The 18,336-nt window shown below is 33.3% G+C and overlaps 1 protein-coding gene across 11 annotated transcripts in view; it reads right to left on the bottom strand.

Moving 5' to 3' along the window:
• Positions 1-18,336, bottom strand: part of LOC106867422 (NGFI-A-binding protein 1) — a 223,322-nt gene that overhangs the window by 56,989 nt on the left and 147,997 nt on the right. For 10 of the 11 annotated variants that reach the window (XM_014912293.2, XM_014912295.2, XM_014912297.2 and 7 more), the window contains one exon: positions 1,165-1,374. In XM_014912293.2, coding sequence (XP_014767779.1) covers positions 1,165-1,374 — 210 coding nt within the window. The remainder of the gene's footprint in view (positions 1-1,164; positions 1,375-18,336) is intronic. The other variant, XM_014912296.2, reaches the window with a different exon arrangement.

Genomic DNA, 18,336 nt, shown 5'->3' with positions numbered 1-18,336 from the left:
TTCTCTGCTGTTATGAAGGTAACAAACAAATTTACTGCTGCTGGTAAGATGCCAACGACGTTAATGTACTTCTGGAATGTTTTCCAAAGAGGTCAACTGTCACTGAATATTGACAGTGAATTATATCACCTTGTGGTACCTACTTAAAAATATGAGCAGAATGCAGAATACAAGTCAGTTTGGCTAGTTATTATCTCGCCTCTAATTGTTTTCTCCATCTTTATAAGTCTCTAGTACAGAATACTATTGTCATATTTAGGTGGGTGCCTCAGCTGGCATTCTTTCTCTCCTTGACTGAGTTCAAAAGTGAGTTTCTAGCATTATTTATTTGGCAGTTAAACTTTAACTCTCTCTCATTGCCAAGACATTGCTTCTGCATTTCATTGTTTTTCCATCACTCTTTTATTGTGAACTTTTCTATGCTTGCAACGGTTTGGAAAAATTTGTCGAGCAAGATTTTCTTTGGCTGAACGCCCTTTCTATCACCAGTCTTTACCCGTTTCCAAGTAAGGTGACATTTTCCCATGACGAGACATGTTTTCATTGAAGAGCAGAAACAGACACTGCTTGCATTACAGTGACACTTGCTTACAACTACACAACTACCACTGGATGTCGAGGCAAGAAAACAGTAACACACACACACACACAAACAGTCTATAAAAGCTTCCATGGTTCTTTATCAGTTGAACTTCTTCTCTTGTGCATTCTCTTGTGGTTACTAATAGAGTAACCTGTCTCTCAGTTACCACTCATCCTTTCATTGTTGCTGTCCCCTCCAGTAAGAACCAGTAAAAAGTGTTTCCTCAAACATCTGTCCTATGTAAGTAACTCTCTTCTTTTTCCTTGCTCCCCATGTAAATATGATCTGAATTCTTTTCAAACTTGCATTGGTTTATGAGGCAGCTTCCCATTAGATATTTCTCCATGCCCTTTCTCAGCAGGAAACCTGTTTTATTTCTGGTTGCATGATACCCTACTAACTTATTCATTTTGCTTATCTCTTCCTTTGGAAAGTAAAATATATTTACCCAGGTAATTAACATAAAAAAAAAACAAAGAAGATTAGTAAAAGGGTAAACTAAAACAGTTCCTAACAGTGGCACTTTGAGAATAACAGAAATATATATAAAAAAAAGACAAAACGAAAAAAACAAAACAAACCTGAATTTCTCTGTTTATTTGTTTTTTTAAATTTAATTCTTTAGGTTCAAATCCGGGTGAATCTTTAGCAACTCTGGCAGCAGCTTCTGCAATAGCTATGATCTGACTTTCTACCAGCACTGGTGTGGGTAATGGGGAGGAAGAGGAATGTTGTTTCATATTAATGTCAACAGGCTGGAATGACATCATACAAGATGATTGGTCAGTGAACTGAAGGAGTAAAAAACAAACCAATTAAACAAGAGAAAGCAAAACAAAGAATTCAAACAACAAGTATATGTATGTATATATGTATATGTGTGTGTATATGTATGTATATGTGTGTGTGTATATATATATAAATATATATATATACATACATATATATATATATATATATATATATATATATATATATATATATATATATATATATATACATATATTTCAGGTTTCTAGAATATTTCAAAGATCTAAATAAATTATAACATTTCAAAAATTAAATTCTGTACAGAAACAGAAAACTGACATATTCTAAAATCATAAAAAAATAAACAAACAAAACAACAAAAAAAGCAGTACAAAAACAATCTGATGTGTGGAATTATTATTTACTGCTTTTTGAAGAAGATACTGCTGTCGTATGCTGATTCTATATAAGGAATCTATTAAGTTTAAATGAAAACTGCTATGATGTAGAAGTATAAGTTTTAAAATTGAAGCAAAAGTTTTCTGATATGTTTGTGAATAAAAATATGAAGGAACTACAAAAATAATAATAATGATAATGATAATAATAATAATAATAATAATAATAATAATAATAAGAAGAAGAAGAAGAAGAAGAACAACAACAATAATAATAATTATACAAGTGAAAATGATAGGAGAAAATAAATATATATGTCAGTATTTAATAAAGTAGATGTAACAAATTGAAGCTTACATTTATAATTATGAAGTATTTCACAACTTCAATCATGAAAAATAGTGAATAATCACCAAACAAGCTAAGATAAAGATATCGTATATTTGAGGAAAAAAACAAAAAAAGTAGGTAAATATAAATATAAAATAAAATGAAGCTGTCCACTTAGAAAGCTACATCTATCCTCTGATTTACATAGCCATTTACTAATGCAAAGAGGGAAGTCTATAGTTCACTTTTTATTTTGATGAAATCAAAATTCTGAGTTTGAAATAAAATATATTTCTTAATGATAATATATTGTGTGAGTGTGTCGTGTGTAGATGCATATAGAGATAAGTACATTCCCTTATAAATGAATCGATGTACATTTAAGAAATGTTTTCTGTTAATATCACTTGTGTGGCCGAATAACATGCATTGGTGGAATTGGAATAAAATGGAGTCACAATACCTTGCAGGTTTTAGTCTGATACGGTCAACTTTGCTTTTCAGCCTTCTAGGCTCAAAAGAATAAAGTACCAAACAAGTAAATCTTATTTTTATGTTAAAAAACAATAGTATTTTGTTAACGTGGTGAGCTGGGAGAATTGTTAGTACATCAGACAAAATGCTTAGAGGTATTTTGTCTGGCTTTACATTCAGAGTTCAAATTGTGGCAAGGCTGACTTTGCTTTTCATCATTCATGGGGTGGATAAAATAAGTACCACTGGGGTCAATGTAATCGACTTACTCTCCCCTGAAATTACTGGCCTTGTTCCAAAATTTGAAACCATTATTATTATTATTAATCCTTGTTTTTATATTCATACAAGGACACAAAGTTTAGGGTAGAGCAAAAGTGCTTACATAGGAAGACCTTGGTATGTTACTGGTGTTTCTTTTAGTAATTTCTGAAGGGTGAATGATCAAAGTTGGTTCCTCTGGAATTTGATTCAGACAGTAAAGAGAAAATACTAAATATTGTAGGGAACAAAGACCAGCATTTTAATGCTTTTGCTATACACCAGTACCCCTATTATTATTATTATTATTATTATTATTAATAATAATAATAATAATAATAATAATAATGATGATGATGATGATAATGATAATAATAATAATCCTTTCTACTATAGGCACAAAGCCTGAAGTTTTCAGGGAGGGGTTAGTCAATAACATTGACTCCACTGTTCAACTAGTACTTATTTTATCGACCCTGAAAGGATGAAAGGTGAAGTCGATCTCAACAGAATTTGAACTCAGGCCGCTAAGCATTTTGTCTGGCGTGTTAACAATTCTGCCAGCTTGAGGCACAAGGCCAGCATTGAGGGAAGGGGGTTAGTCAATTGAATTAATTCCAATATTTGAATCGTGCTTTATTTTATTAATCCACAAAAATGAAAAATCAAAGCTGACCTTGACAGAATTTAAAATCAGTATGGAATGAGCTATACACAGAAACTGGAAGACATACCATCCTATTCTTTAACAAATTTTGCCAATCCAGTAGATGATGATGATGGATGATTAATTTCTGGTTTTGGTACAAAACCAGCAATTTCATGAGATGGTTGGGCAAGTCAGTTATATCAACCTGAGTATGGAACTGGTACTTATTTTATTCAGCCCCAAAAGGATTAAAAACAAAGTCAACCTCAGCAGCATTTGAACTCAGAACATAAAAAGTGAGAAGAAATGTCCCCTAGCATTTTTTTTCAATGCACTAATGCTTCTGCCAGTTCATTGCCTTAATAATAATAATAATAATCCTTTCCACTATAGACACAAGGCCTGAACTTTGTTGGGGTGGATTGTTGATTAGATAAACCCAGTAACACAACTGGTATTTATTTTATTGACCTCAAAAGAATGAAATGCAAAGCTGACCTTGGTGGAATTTGAATTCAGAACATAGCGATGGACAAAATACCACTAAGCATTTCATTCAGCGTGCTAACGATTCTGCCAGCATAATAATAATAATAATAATAATAATAATAATAATAATGGTTTCAAATTTTGCGACAAGGGCAGCAATTAATAACAGGATGGGTTACTCAACCTGAAGAAAATTCTAACTGGGCCCCACCTGCAAGGTCATGTGCTGTTTATCTTGATATGAGATCACCATGTTGCGCACATATGGTTGTGATGCATGTGCCTGGTGTACCCTCATCAAACGGGTAGTCATGATGGATATACTGGGCTTCATATATTTTACCCCAGTGTCACTTTGATGGCATGCACTGCCCTCTCACTCAATAATAATAATAATAATAATCCTTTCTATTGTAAGCACAAGGCTCAAAAATTTCCAGGGGAGGGAAACAACTATCGTGATTAATAAAGATTCTTGTATATTCCATCTTCCATTTACCATATTTATGTATATACTATTTAAAACAGTATGATTTGGTTTCATACTACTTTAAGTTTCGCAGGCCTCTAATGGGAGCCTGACTCCTTCAGGCTTCTGGAATATGTATATGTATGTGCATACACACATACACGGTAAACTGAGTGTTAGTAGATTAGTAAATGCACTCATAGCAGTGTTTTAGCGAAACAAATACAAATGCAAAGACATGACCGAAGTAAAAGAAAAAAAAATTTTAATCCTTAATTTTGGATTTGCTACATGCACACATCTTTAAAATGTATATACTTCTGGTCCACTGTTTTTACAGCCAGATGCCTTCCTGGTTGCAACCCCCTACCTGCTTATCTTTTATTTTAGATGTGTGAAGTGAGTGAACAGTTTGTTGATGGAAGAAGTGACAACATTGACTCCACTTGAAGTGAGTTACTGTTATAATGTAAACAAAGATGCAGACACACAAACATGCACACGTGTTAATACACACACACACATGCACAGACATATGTTTTTATATGTATGTGTGTGTGTATATATGTGTGCCTTTGTGTTTGTTTACACGTGTGTTTTTCTGATAGCCACAAGCTACAAGCAGGGATGCTGCCATTCCTCTTGTTAAGAAATCATCTCTGAGCTTTACAGCCTTGAAGGCAAATGACTGAAAAGCCTCCTTGCTTGAGAAATAGCCAAGTGCTAATGACAGGAAGGGTATCAGGCTGTAAAACGATGTCTTGATAATATATTCATCTAATCCATGCTAGCATGGGAAAATGGAAGTGAAAAAGCAATGAACAAATATTCTTTTAAGCAAAACACACACACACACACACACACACACACACATAACAAGGCGGCGAGCTGGCAGAAACGTTAGCACGCCAGGCGAAATGCTTGGCGGTATTTCGTCTGCCGCTACATTCTGAGTTCAAATAAATAAGTACCAGTTATGCACTGGGGTCGATATAATCGACTTAATCCGTTTGTCTGTCTTTGTTTGTCCCCTATGTGTGTAGCCCCTTGTGGGTAGTAAAGAAATAACACATAACATAACACACACACACACACGCACGCGCGTGCACACACACACACACACACACGAAGTAAACACTGATATACATTCAGCTCATGACTCATGCAGTTAATTGAAGTTTCCTGGTTGCTTAATCAATCAGATAGGCCCTGTTATATGAACTATTCATGAGAGTGAGTAGAAGCATAAGGCATCAACTGAACAAATAAAGTTCTATTCTATATCTTGTATTGAAGACATATATTTTAGGATAAATAAGAATAAACATTCATAAGGATTTGATAATTGCAAAACTTTACTCCTGATCTAGAATACACAGTTGGAAAGGAGTGATGGTCTACCTAGATTATGTCATGTTTTGTAAGATGCACATTTAATAGAACTGTCAACAGTGATTGTATTTACCTAACTAAAGAGTAATACATCTGACAGTCATTACTACAGCAGCTCTCTACTAGAGTAGGTGGTTGAATTAATCAATGACAACTATGATAACCAACTTATCTTGAAATAGAAATTAATGAGAGAAAATAGATTTTGCTTTTTTTTTTTTTGTTTTTTCTGAATGCTGCTGGCTGAAGATTATCTTCAACTTTTTATCCTATACAGAATTATATCCATATGGAATTAAGAATTAAAGAACATTGCTGTGTTGCATAGGTATGGTGAAAGTTGCATAATAGTAGAGAAGCTAGTTTTCATTTTTCTTTATAATAGCATGAAGAATATTTTTATGCAATCATTGGCAAGATGTGGAGGGAGTGTCTGGTGTGGAACTGTAACTATACTTATACCAATTCTTATTCCAGGGGCATAGGCCAGCATTAGGTATAATTAGAGAAAATGACAGGAAAATTTCTCAGATAACTTTAGACATAAGTGCCACACATGGATAGCCAACTGAAGATAAATATTCATTCTTTGACAGAGCACTAATGAGCTTTAGCAAATTGATGAGGAAGATATTACTGTTATAGAAGCAGATTTCAAAGGACCTCAAAGTGAAGCTAATAACTGGTATACAACATCTTAATCACAAGGAATCAATATATAATATTTACTTTTCACTTGGCTTCTTTCCAAAGACAGAAAGGGGGAAAAAAAAATCAGAGTTTACATAATGATTAATTCCAAGATAAACGTATCAGCCATTTGTGTTATATCTGGTACGATGAGTATTTTTACAAGTGAAGAATTATTGTTTTACCATTATAACTGCCATAGCAGGAATGAGATAGGTTAGATCTTATCTGGTTGGTGTTTCAACACATTTTTATTACTGCATGTTGAAATATTCAGCTAAAAACTTTCATTGATTGCTTTAATACATTGTTGTATTCATTTATTGTGGAATATCATAAAAAAAAAATTATGGAGTCATTTCAAAGCATCTCAAAATTGTACATTATATCGTTAATCTGTGACAATATTAATTTTAACTTCATTAAATAACATGGCTTCATTGTTGTTCTTCATAAAATTAGACATAAAAAAAGGATTGAAGAAAATCTTCCATATTTGGTATAAGCAAGCTTGCAAAAGATCCAAAAACTAAATAATCAGTACAAAGCCTGGGTTTCGAATTTAGCTCAAGAGCTATTTTGTACAAAAGCACTGAAAGTTTAAATAAATAAGAGACTTCCTAGCATTTTAAATTGATACTTGCTCTCTGGATGACTCTAATCTGTCTTTGTCTATTAGAATTTGACAGAAATCAAATTAGTTAATTTAAAATCATGTTTCTCATGTAGATGAAATATTTATTAAGCAGAGGCAGAAAGTAAGAATAATATCCACTGATTGTTTTAAATATGCAGTAAATTAAACAGAATATAAAAAAAAATCTATTTATGTATATCATGCTTCATCCAAACATTTCATGAAACTTTCACATTCAGATTAATCAATCAAAATAAATTTTTCACATTTTCACTCCTCATACATTTTAAAGCAAACAAATTCAGTCAACATCATCCTTCTTTCTCTGATTTAAATCTTTATGGTGAAGAAATTTACACCTAGAGAACTAATTCTAAGAGTCTTCATATCAATATTTAATTACATTAGTTGTTAAATGCAAAATATTAATATAAAAGCTATTTGTAAAAAAATATTTCAGTCTTGAGAAAATTAAGGAAAAAAAAAAAAGATATGAAAATAAATAATATGGGATATTCTTGTTAATATTTGATTACAGAAAAACATAAATTAGACACAGCAGGAAATTAAAATATTATTTTCGGTATACTAATAATACTTTTAAGTTTAAAAAAACGACACTAATTACATGGACACAATATGAAGTAATGACTGCAAATTTTTAATTTTGTTACAGAAAATAAGAAACTATTATCATTGCTAATATCATCTTATTTTGCTATCTTCTTTTTGCAACATTGCAGTACAAGTGTCTAAATATAGCAATAAAACAAGCCACATGTTGGAGTTTAGTTGATGATGAAGGGTTGGTATTGCCAAGTATATAAACATAATTTAACATAAAAAGATACCACTACAAGGTAATATTTAATTGTAAACTGTGAGTAGATGAGATGACATGATAGAAAAGTCTTCACTAAATTTAAAAAGGAAAAAAAAAAAACAAAACAAAATTACTAACATTAACCAATAATTAGTAGATACAATAGTGCCAAAGAGACTTAACCCTTCTGTTATAATATTTCTGGTAAAATACTCTAGCTTTACTTCAATTAATTTTAAGAATAAAGAATTTAACAAACATTGTCATTATTAAGCTGGTGTGGAGGTGGTGAGCTGGCAGAACTGTTATTGTGCTGGGCAAAATGCTTAGCGGCAGTTCATCTGTTTTTTTATGTTCTGAGTCTAAATTCCACTGAGGTCGACTTTGCTTTTTTATCCTTTCGAGGTAGATAAAATAAATACCAGTTAAACACTGGGGTCAATGTGATCAACTTAATACCACCCCCAAAATTGCAGGCCTTGTGCCAAAATTTGAAACCATTATCAAGCTGGTGTTTAGAACATGGAATTTTGATGAAAGGTTTTGAAGTTTGTATCAAAGAACCAGTGGTAGTCACTTTCAGGCAGGTTGGCATCAAAAGGGTTTAATGTTGTTTTAAATATAAACTGCTGTTATACGTGTAACAAAAATGTCTTTTTAACTTTTTATGTTTTTCCATGTAATCCGTTGATAGAATTCTTTGTAAAGCTTTAAACAAGATAAGAATATAAAGAATTTTATTCTAATTGTTTAAAGTAAATCATTACGATCACAACAGTAAAACACTTGGTAATCAAACAAAATGATAATTAAATTTTCTCTAGGCACATCTTTAACATAACCAATATCTACAAACCAAGATTTGTCAATATAGAGCTGAGTATTGCCTTGTTTGGAATAGGCATGCAGCCAATGCTATTGTGTTTATGGTTGATAAAAGATTACCAAAAATACTTAAAAACTCTGACATTGCTATAAAGTGATTAAAACACAAACACATTCTAGTTTTAGTCAATTAATGTAAGCGTAAGAACAACTTTTTAAAAAAATTCATCATTTATTTGGTAAAGTCAAATGTACTTTGGTTTCTTCACTAATCATCTATAACCTCACTAATAATAACAGTTGGTTCTATAATGAAGATGCTATATGACCAATGATGGTCCATCTAATCTTTTCCTAAATTAATTCTAGTTAAGAAGAATTCAAACATTTATTCCAACTGGTATGGTAAATGCGCCTATCTTTTTGAAATTGTTAACACGCATAGACTTTTACTTACAACCATTCAGCAACTTAACAATAACAGTGAAATGTGATATGATTACACATATGCAAACACACACACGAGGTTGTGGTGGTGGTGGAATAAATATAAATTGAAATAAAAAATCTTTCAACTAGCTTGAAGGAGATAGAAGGCCAGTTACTGTTAAGAGTGGGATAATTTGTTTGTACAGTAATATTACTGGTACTAATTTTGTCACAGAAGGGTAGAGAACACCAAAGCTAAAATCCGGTGCTACACTATTTCTGCCAAAACCATGGCCCTTTCAGAACTACTATGGTTAATATAATTAAATCACTCACTTACATTCATACATACATACATACATACATACATGCATGCATGCTGGTATGTTACATGTGGAGTGAGTACAAGTACAATCATACAGATTCAGCTACCAGTTGTAACTAACTTATTCATTTTGTTAATAAGTTTAGGAAAGGCATGACTGTCATCTCTTCCTTATTCAACTCTCTGAAGTCAATAAGAATGACCATTCATTAGTTTACATGTGAAACTCCATTTAAAAAAAATTGACTAATTATCCTACAAGTGTATGGGATAGAGACTAGAGACACACAAACACAAACCTGTAGCTGCCCTTTCTCTCAACACACACACACGCACACACGCACACACGCACACACACACACACACACACATTATCCCACCTCATTGTCCCAAATGTCTGCTTGTTCCCTGACATGCTCAGAGAGGAGACACAAGATCAGATTACTGCATGATATATTCAAAAACAAGCAATGCTACATCATCAAACAATTAATACATAATGAGACAAGATTTTTCTAATGAGGTAGGAAGGATTTCATATATATTAATCAAGATTAGGCAGAAATAATCAAGATTAAAGAGAAAGACAAACAAGGAATTATGATGGTGAATGTTTGCATGTGGGCAAATGTGTGAATAAGCATACATGTTAATAAAATATATACATACATATATGTATACACACATAGACAAATGTATATGTGTGTGCATGCATGTGTGTGTGTGGAAGTGTTTGCATGTATGCGTGTTTGAGTAGCTAGAGAGTAGCTACATATACACATACATGCACACATAAGTACGTACATGCATGCATACATACATACACACATATATATACATAAAGATATATACATGCATACATGATGAATATAAAGAATAGAGATGTTCTGTATTCAAGTAGATAATGATATCTCTTCCAGGTCAACATAATTTAAAATTCCTAGCTTATTTCTTTTAGCCGGAGTGAAACTCGTCATTACAAGATATTCTTAAATCCAATCAAAATTACTCAGTAGCTATACATGTTATTCCAGAAAAAGGATTCTAGAAGAACAAAATAAAAAGGAGCAGAAATTTGTCATGAAAACCCGCATTGTTTTTACCTTCCAACTGAATAGCAGAAAATGTTGAAATAATTTCTCTATTGAAATATTAAAATTAAAGTAGATATACAAATAAATTTCTGTTTAACGGGTGTTTTAACATGAAACATAGCCACACAGAGCAGCAATAGTGAGAGGAGAGGAATTTTAAATTTAATATCAAATTAGCCAAAATATATAACTCAAATTAAGAAAGTGTAAAAAAAAGTAACAAATGTAAAACCAAAAACCCCAAATACTAGCAGGTGCAGAATTAATTCTATGCTATAAATCTTTAAGAAGTGAAAAAAAAAAAAAAAAAAAAAAAAAAAAAAAATGCTTAAATATATTTATGACGAAGAATATAGTAAGAAAGTCGAATAATATTTGAATGCAGAAAGGAAATAAATTGTTTAGAAGAAATTTTGGAAAACATTACATTAGAAAATTAGCTTTTAGTTTTTTGTTTTTTTTGTTAGTTTTTTTTAAAACGTACACTACATTTGAACTAAAATATAGTGGTCACTTACAAAATAGAATAAATGGAATATTTCCATCACAGTACATTTAAACTAGTGAAAACATAACATATTAGCTTTTGGGGGCTATTAGAAGCATTAAAGCTTAAGATCTGGTTTCAGTCTAAATTAGAATATATAACAGTTGGGCTGAGAGTTTCTTTATGTTTTGTCTGCATTTTGTTTTTTTTTTCTTCATATTTTTTTTCCATATTTCAGATTGAAAGCAGTTATTTTAAATGATGTCAAATAAAAAAGAAAAATATAAAAAAAAAAAAATAATAACTGGACAATGTAATTTTGAAGAAAAATCAATAAAGTTCTTAATTTGATTTTTATTTGAGATGAATATACAAAAGAATTAGATGTTCATTGGTGTAATAAACCTCTAGATGCGTTAATGTAGAATTGTATTTGCATCCTATTTAGATTATATATTCTTACCAAAAGAGAGCTAGCATATACTGGGAAATTACTGCTGCTACTGCTACTGCAACTACTACTACTACTACTACTACTACTACTACTACTACTACATTTTGAAACCCAACTGAACCCATTTTACTGATGTTACAAAAGCCTTTGGAAATACCAAATGTCATAATTTTCAATTGGCCTCCCTCTATTAATGAGAGGTTTATAAATTATCAGTAATTTAAACTTTGGTTTTATATATATATATATTATTGTCTAGTCTCAACAAATATAGTCTGGAGTTTTAAGCTACTGTTTTCATCCTTATCTGATAGAGTAAAATTACCTGGGAGGAGATCAGAGTTTGTTACAGATACCATACAGATAAAGAATAAAAGCATATATACCAACTTTAGATTAGTTCAAATAGGTTTGTAACGTATTTGAACTTGTAAAGACTTTTTCACTGCAGTTTGCCTTGGGAAACATATTCCCATGCCCGCACGCACAAATTAGTGAATAATACATACATATATACATCTTTCTTTTATCTTTCTTTTACTTGTTTCAGTCATTTGACTGTGGCCATGCTGGGGCAGGGCATTGAGTTATTTTTTAAGTGTAGTACTTATTCTATTAGTCTCTTTTGCTGAACCACTAAGTTACAAGGTATGTAAGCACACCATTTGTCAAGTGGTGGTGGATGACAAACACACACACAGACACATACATAGATACACACACACACACGTGATAAACTTCTTTCAGTTTTTATCTTCCAAATCCACTCACAAGGCTTTGGTCAGCCCAAGGCTATAGTAGAAGATACTTTGTCCAAGGTGCCATGCAGTGGGACTGAACCTGGAACCATGTGGTTGGGAGGCAAGCTTCTTACCGCACAGCCATGCCTACACCTATGCATACAAACATATAAATATAGTAAAACTAGAAAGATATTTTTGATGAAAATAGTCACCATAACTCGCAACATAGATTTGTGAAGAAAGAACTTTATAACAGAGTATCTAAAGTATTCCAGAGGTGAAAGGGTAATGTTGTTAATATCAGAGGTATTTGAACTTTGAACTGAACATGGAATGGAAGTACATCAACTAATATTTATGACTACAACATGGAGAAACTTAGTATAGATTATCATATTAATTTATAATTATATATTTAAATCAGAACAACAGAATATTGATACAAGATGTAATGTGAAAAACAGTTGACACTTCCTTTAAATATGATGCACAAGTGAAATTATATATGAATGGTTAGTCCAGTAGATAAGAGGAGAGGGGGAAATCACACATGAAAAAAAAAAAAAAAAAAAAAAAAAAAAAAAGAAAATGTCAAAGAAACAGGCAGTCATGCAGGTGAGTGGGTGAGTGAGTGAGAAAGAAAACAGAAGTGACAATTAAAAATGGTAGAACCAAGAGTAGAGAGTGTATTGTTGCTTTTCGAGGACAGATGTTTTTAGAAGGCATAACCACACAAAAAACACAGGAAGAATAGGTAAATGTGAGACAGATCTAATTTAGTATATTCTGCAACCAGTAATAAAAATTTGTGTAATAGTAGTAGCAGTAGTAGTAGTAGTAGTAGTAGTAGTAGTAGTAGTAGTAGTAGTAGTAGTAGTAGTAGTAGTAGTAATCAAATCATATTATTTGGCTGTGTATCTAGTGATTGTTCTAATATAAGTAATACAAATAGCTTGCTAGCAGTCATGCACAGATCTGTTTGCTGTGGCCCTAGAGAAGGGGACGGCCTGTCACTTAAGCATTGGCGCACATCAGTACTAGGCAAAAACATGCGCAGAGCTTACTTTTAGTCGATTTCAAATAAAGTGGTCTGAGTATATATCAATCCATAACATGGGTATGTTATTTTTCCAAGGCCTGAAAGTAGAACGAAAACTAGCTATAGTTTAACTGGCCTTATTCAAGCAGTGAATCAGCTTACTTATATATATATATATATGTGTGTGTATGAGAGTGCGTGTATGTGTAAAAGTATAAAAGAGAGAAAGAGACATATCAAAGAGAAAGAAGAAGAAAGATTCAGAGGTTGGGAAAGTCAGACAATGGATGAAGTGTTTAAAGTTCTGAATATTTAAAATAAAATGAAACATTAATGAAAAACAAGGACTGAAAGAAAGGTAAATACTATGTGAGGGGAAGGAATGAAGGTACAGTCATTTGAAGTTAGAATTTTTACTGTCAGTTTGTCAGGTTAATATTCCACTTGAGTAATGTAGAATTATCAAAGATCATTTCCTACTTTCAGCATTGTGGAAGAAACAATAACAAATTTGAAGAACCAGACATTTTAGAAACCAAACAGGGTAAACTTTACATAGATGTGTGACTAGCTAGAAATAATAGTCAAATCACTCTGAATTCACAGCTTGACATCTCAAAATAGTAATCAGAAAACAAAACAGCAAGGACACAGTGTATATAACATAGCACAAAATACATTTAGTATAAAATGATTACAGTAAAGACATGGTAGGATTGTCCATCTGATCACAGGTCTATAGGATGAGGAATGACCAATTAGAGAGTTAAATTATATCCAGCTCATTAATCTTTACTTTTATGTATTCCATATCTTCTGCTCTGACCTCCCTATCCATCTTGTTATTTATTATGTATCCTTTTATTGATTTCACTTATTCGTTTCTGGCCAATGTCAGGGTTCCAATGTCTTTAAGGATCTTTGACCAATTTATATGAACTCTAGAACTTAGTCTGTTCTTTTATTGCTTTACTTGTTTCAGTCTTTTGACTATGGCCATGCTGGAGCACTACCTTGAAGGGTTTTAGTTAAACAAATCGACCCCAGGACTTGTTCTTTTTTAAGCCTAGTTCTTATTCTATCAGTTTCTTTTGCTGAACCACCAAGTTATGGGGACGTAAACACACCAACACCAATTGTCAAGCGGTGATGGGGGACAAATACAGACATATTTATACATACATATATATATATATATATATATATATATATATATATATACACATACATACATAGACATATACGATAGGCTTCTTTCAGTTTCCTTCTACCAAATCCACTCTTAAAGCTTTGGCTGGCCCAAAGCTATAGTTGAAGACACTTGTGCAAGGTGCTACGCAGTGGAACAGAACCTGAAACCATGAGGTTGGGAAGCAAGCTTCTTACCACACAACCACACCTGCACCTACAGCCACATTTTTCTTTCTTTTTTTTTTTTCTATCAATCTCTATCCATCAAATGGCTGAGTTCACCTATTGGATTTAATCCTTTTAGGAAATCACCTCCTCCCAAGGAAAGAAAAAAATACTACAAGGTGCTTAAACTAGTGTATGCAGACAAATAAATATGCATATGACATGCTTCTTCACCGTTTCCATCTAACAAATTTCACATACAAAGCTTTGGTCAATTATTTACTGATGCAGTCATAAAAGAAACTTGTCAAAGGTACCATGCACTGGGATTGAAACTGGAACTATATGGTTGACAGGTGTGTCATTGTTTACAACATTGACGCACCTGCACATATATGTATGTAATTAATCCTTTAACATTTAGGCCGGCCATATCAGGTCCAAATATTCTACATCTTTTATGTTCAAACTGACCAAATTCAGCTTCTCACACCCTACCATACAATGTCATTCTAAAAATATGCAATCATGTCTAGAACCAGTGAGATAATGCATGATTAATTCAAGCCAATTTGAACGAATGAATATTATGCTTGACAGAATAATATGAATGCTAAATGCTAAAGTATATAGTATAAAGTATATATATAGTGTGTGTGTGTGTTATAAAGGCTGTGGGTTGACAGAATCATTTGCATGTTAGGCAAAATGCTTTGCAGCATTTCACTGGTTTTTACATTCTGAATTCAAATTCTGCCAAGATCAACATAGTAAGTACCAGTTGAGCCTCGCAGTCAATATAATCGACTTACTCCCATCCCCTCCGAATTTGCTCGTCTTGTACCAGCATGACTTCAGTGTGATGACTGAAACCAGTAAAATAATAAAATTGTACTTGCACATATTCACATATACACCTAATCTTTTATGATTCTTCCAGACTTATATACCAGTTAAGCGTACACATACATACATGTGTGCATGTATATTTATACACACACAGACACACACACACATATATGAGGTAAACATGGAGCAAGACATTCAATATGCTATTATTGGTTATTCCATGATTCCCTGTCCAAAAATATGATATTGGGAATAGCTTTTAACCTGTTATGGTAACCTATCTCCTGGTGGAATTGACATACACACATTTTGTCCACTATCGTCAGTGCTTGGCAAAAAAATATATCATTTTCATAATTTGTTGGCATTTACAAGAAAATATATATATATGTAGGAGTGGCTGTGTGGTAAGTAGCTTCCTTACCAACCACATGGTCCCGGGTTCAGTCCCACTGCATGGCATCTTGGGCAAGTGTCTTCTACTATAGCCTCGGGCCGACCAAAGCCTTGTGAGTGGATTTGGTAGATGGAAACTGAAAGAAGCCCGTCGTATATATGTATATGTATATATATATATGTGTGTGTCTGTGTTTGTCCCCTCAACATCGCTTGACAACCGATGCTGGTGTGTTTATATCCCCGTAACTTAGCGGTTCGGCAAAAGAGACCGATAGAATAAGTACTAGGCTTTCAAAGAATAAGTCCTGGGGTCGATTTGCTCGACTAAAGGCGGTGCTCCAGCATGGCCACAGTCAAAAGACTGAAACAAGTAAAATAGTAAATATTCTTACCAAAAGAGACCTCAAATATACTTTTACTAAAGAGCAATTATACTAGGCAAGAAAGAAATAGGTGGTTTGTTAGATGGTTGCTATGATAGTCACTGAGAAGTAAAATATTCAAGACCCTCTCTCATACTTCAATCTCTCAACAACTGAGATGAAGCCATCTTCCTTAATACTACCCCCCCCCACACATGCACACTTAGTTGAGGGATCTTATCTTGCAAGTTAAGTGGTGACCTTACAAGTGCTTGTGCTGTGAACAGAGCACCCAGTACACTCTGTAAAGTCATTGGTGTGAGTGAGAGCATCCAGCCATGGAAACCATGCCAGAGTAGACACTGGTGCTTGATGCAGTCTTCTATCTCATCAAATTCTGTTGAACCATCCAACATACGCCAGCAAAGAAGCGGACATTAAGAGAGGATGATGATGATAAACTGTGTCAGTTTTCTTTACAAAAATATTGCCTATGAATGAGAAAGACAGAGAATTGTCAATCAGAGATGGTCACTTATTAGAAATGGGACACAGTTTAGCTATATAGGTGTCATGGATAGGGGGAAAGAGAGAGTGGGAAGCACACTGCTTCCATGATGAGGTGGGAATGTGACAAGCAATCAACATTGGATAAGTGGTTGAGATGTCACACATGGTAGCTATAATCTGAATAAAGTGTGAACAGATTGGGCTAAAATAGACAAATCCAGTAGGGGAGTCTATTGGAGAGCCTGGGAGAAAATGTAGTGTGTGTCATGTAGAGAATGGATTTAAAGACAAAAGAGCAGGCGACAAATATGGCAATTTTATCTGCAGTGCTAGATGAACAATATGGTTGGATCGAAAATTTGTGAGTTGTGACAATGAAGAATGCAGAAGAACATTGATCAGAAAGCACATCTGTTGCAGTCTTCAGCACAAAGTTATTGCTTGCTCTATAAGTAGATCTGTTACCTCAGTAAATGAAGACTTTTGAGTTGGTGTCAGTGAATTTCTACAGGTGTTTGTAGGATGACCTGAGAAAGATACTTTAGGCAATCATTTATTTACATGTCTGAAACATGTCAGGAACCAAACAAATTTCCTGCAGAGAATTGGCAGGAAACCAACAGGTTAATTGACCAGAAAGAGCATGGAAGGGTTGTAGTTGTGTGACATTTTGAAATAAGGTGACACATGGTAATGAATTAATGAGCATAAGATTATTGCAGCATATCAAGATAAGAGCTGGTAATGAGTAGAAGTAGAGCCTTAGAAAGCATAATGGTTGAACTAAAAGCTGAATCTGGAAATGAAGGAAAACATCATGATAAAATGATGAGTTTGAAGTTTTCTAACTGCTGCTATGGATAACATTAGCATTAGGACCCAGTCTAGTATGGAAAATGGAGGTGATAACATTCAAGGAAACTGGGGCTAAGTAATAATCTCTGAACACTTAAAATGTTCTGCTAATCTGTTTATAGCACTTACGAATATGAAAACTTTCTGCAATATATAGCAATATTTAGTAATTCTAAAATGGCTTATTGAAACATAATCATAGTTATTTGGTGTGGTTTAGGTGCAGATGTGAATGTGTGGTTATGAGACTTACTTCCCAACCAGGTGGTTTCAGGTTCAGTTCCACTACAAGCCACCTTGAGTAGGTGTCTTGTACTATAGTCCTGGGCTGATTAAAGCATCATGAGTGTATATGGTAGACAAACCAAAAGAAGTCCATCACATATATGTGTGAGTGTCCCTGTCTGTCTCCTGGTATATATCTGTGTCCTGAAATCACTTGATGGTTGTAAAAGAGCAGCAATATCATGGAAGCAATGTCACTTGTTTCCAGTTTTCTGTGAAGACCATGAGAAATACCTTGCTTGGAAACGAGTGAAGTTTGACAACAGTATAGGTGTCTGGCTATAGAAAACCTGCCTCAACAAATACAGTCTGACCCATGCAAGCATAGAAAATTGTATGCTAAAACACTAATGATGATGATGATGATATATATATATA

Source organism: Octopus bimaculoides, chromosome 17 (assembly GCF_001194135.2).
Source record: "Octopus bimaculoides isolate UCB-OBI-ISO-001 chromosome 17, ASM119413v2, whole genome shotgun sequence".
Lineage (NCBI taxonomy): Eukaryota > Metazoa > Mollusca > Cephalopoda > Octopoda > Octopodidae > Octopus > Octopus bimaculoides.
The sequence above is the reverse complement of the archived record's forward strand: the minus strand, read 5'-3'. Positions and strand labels throughout refer to the sequence as shown.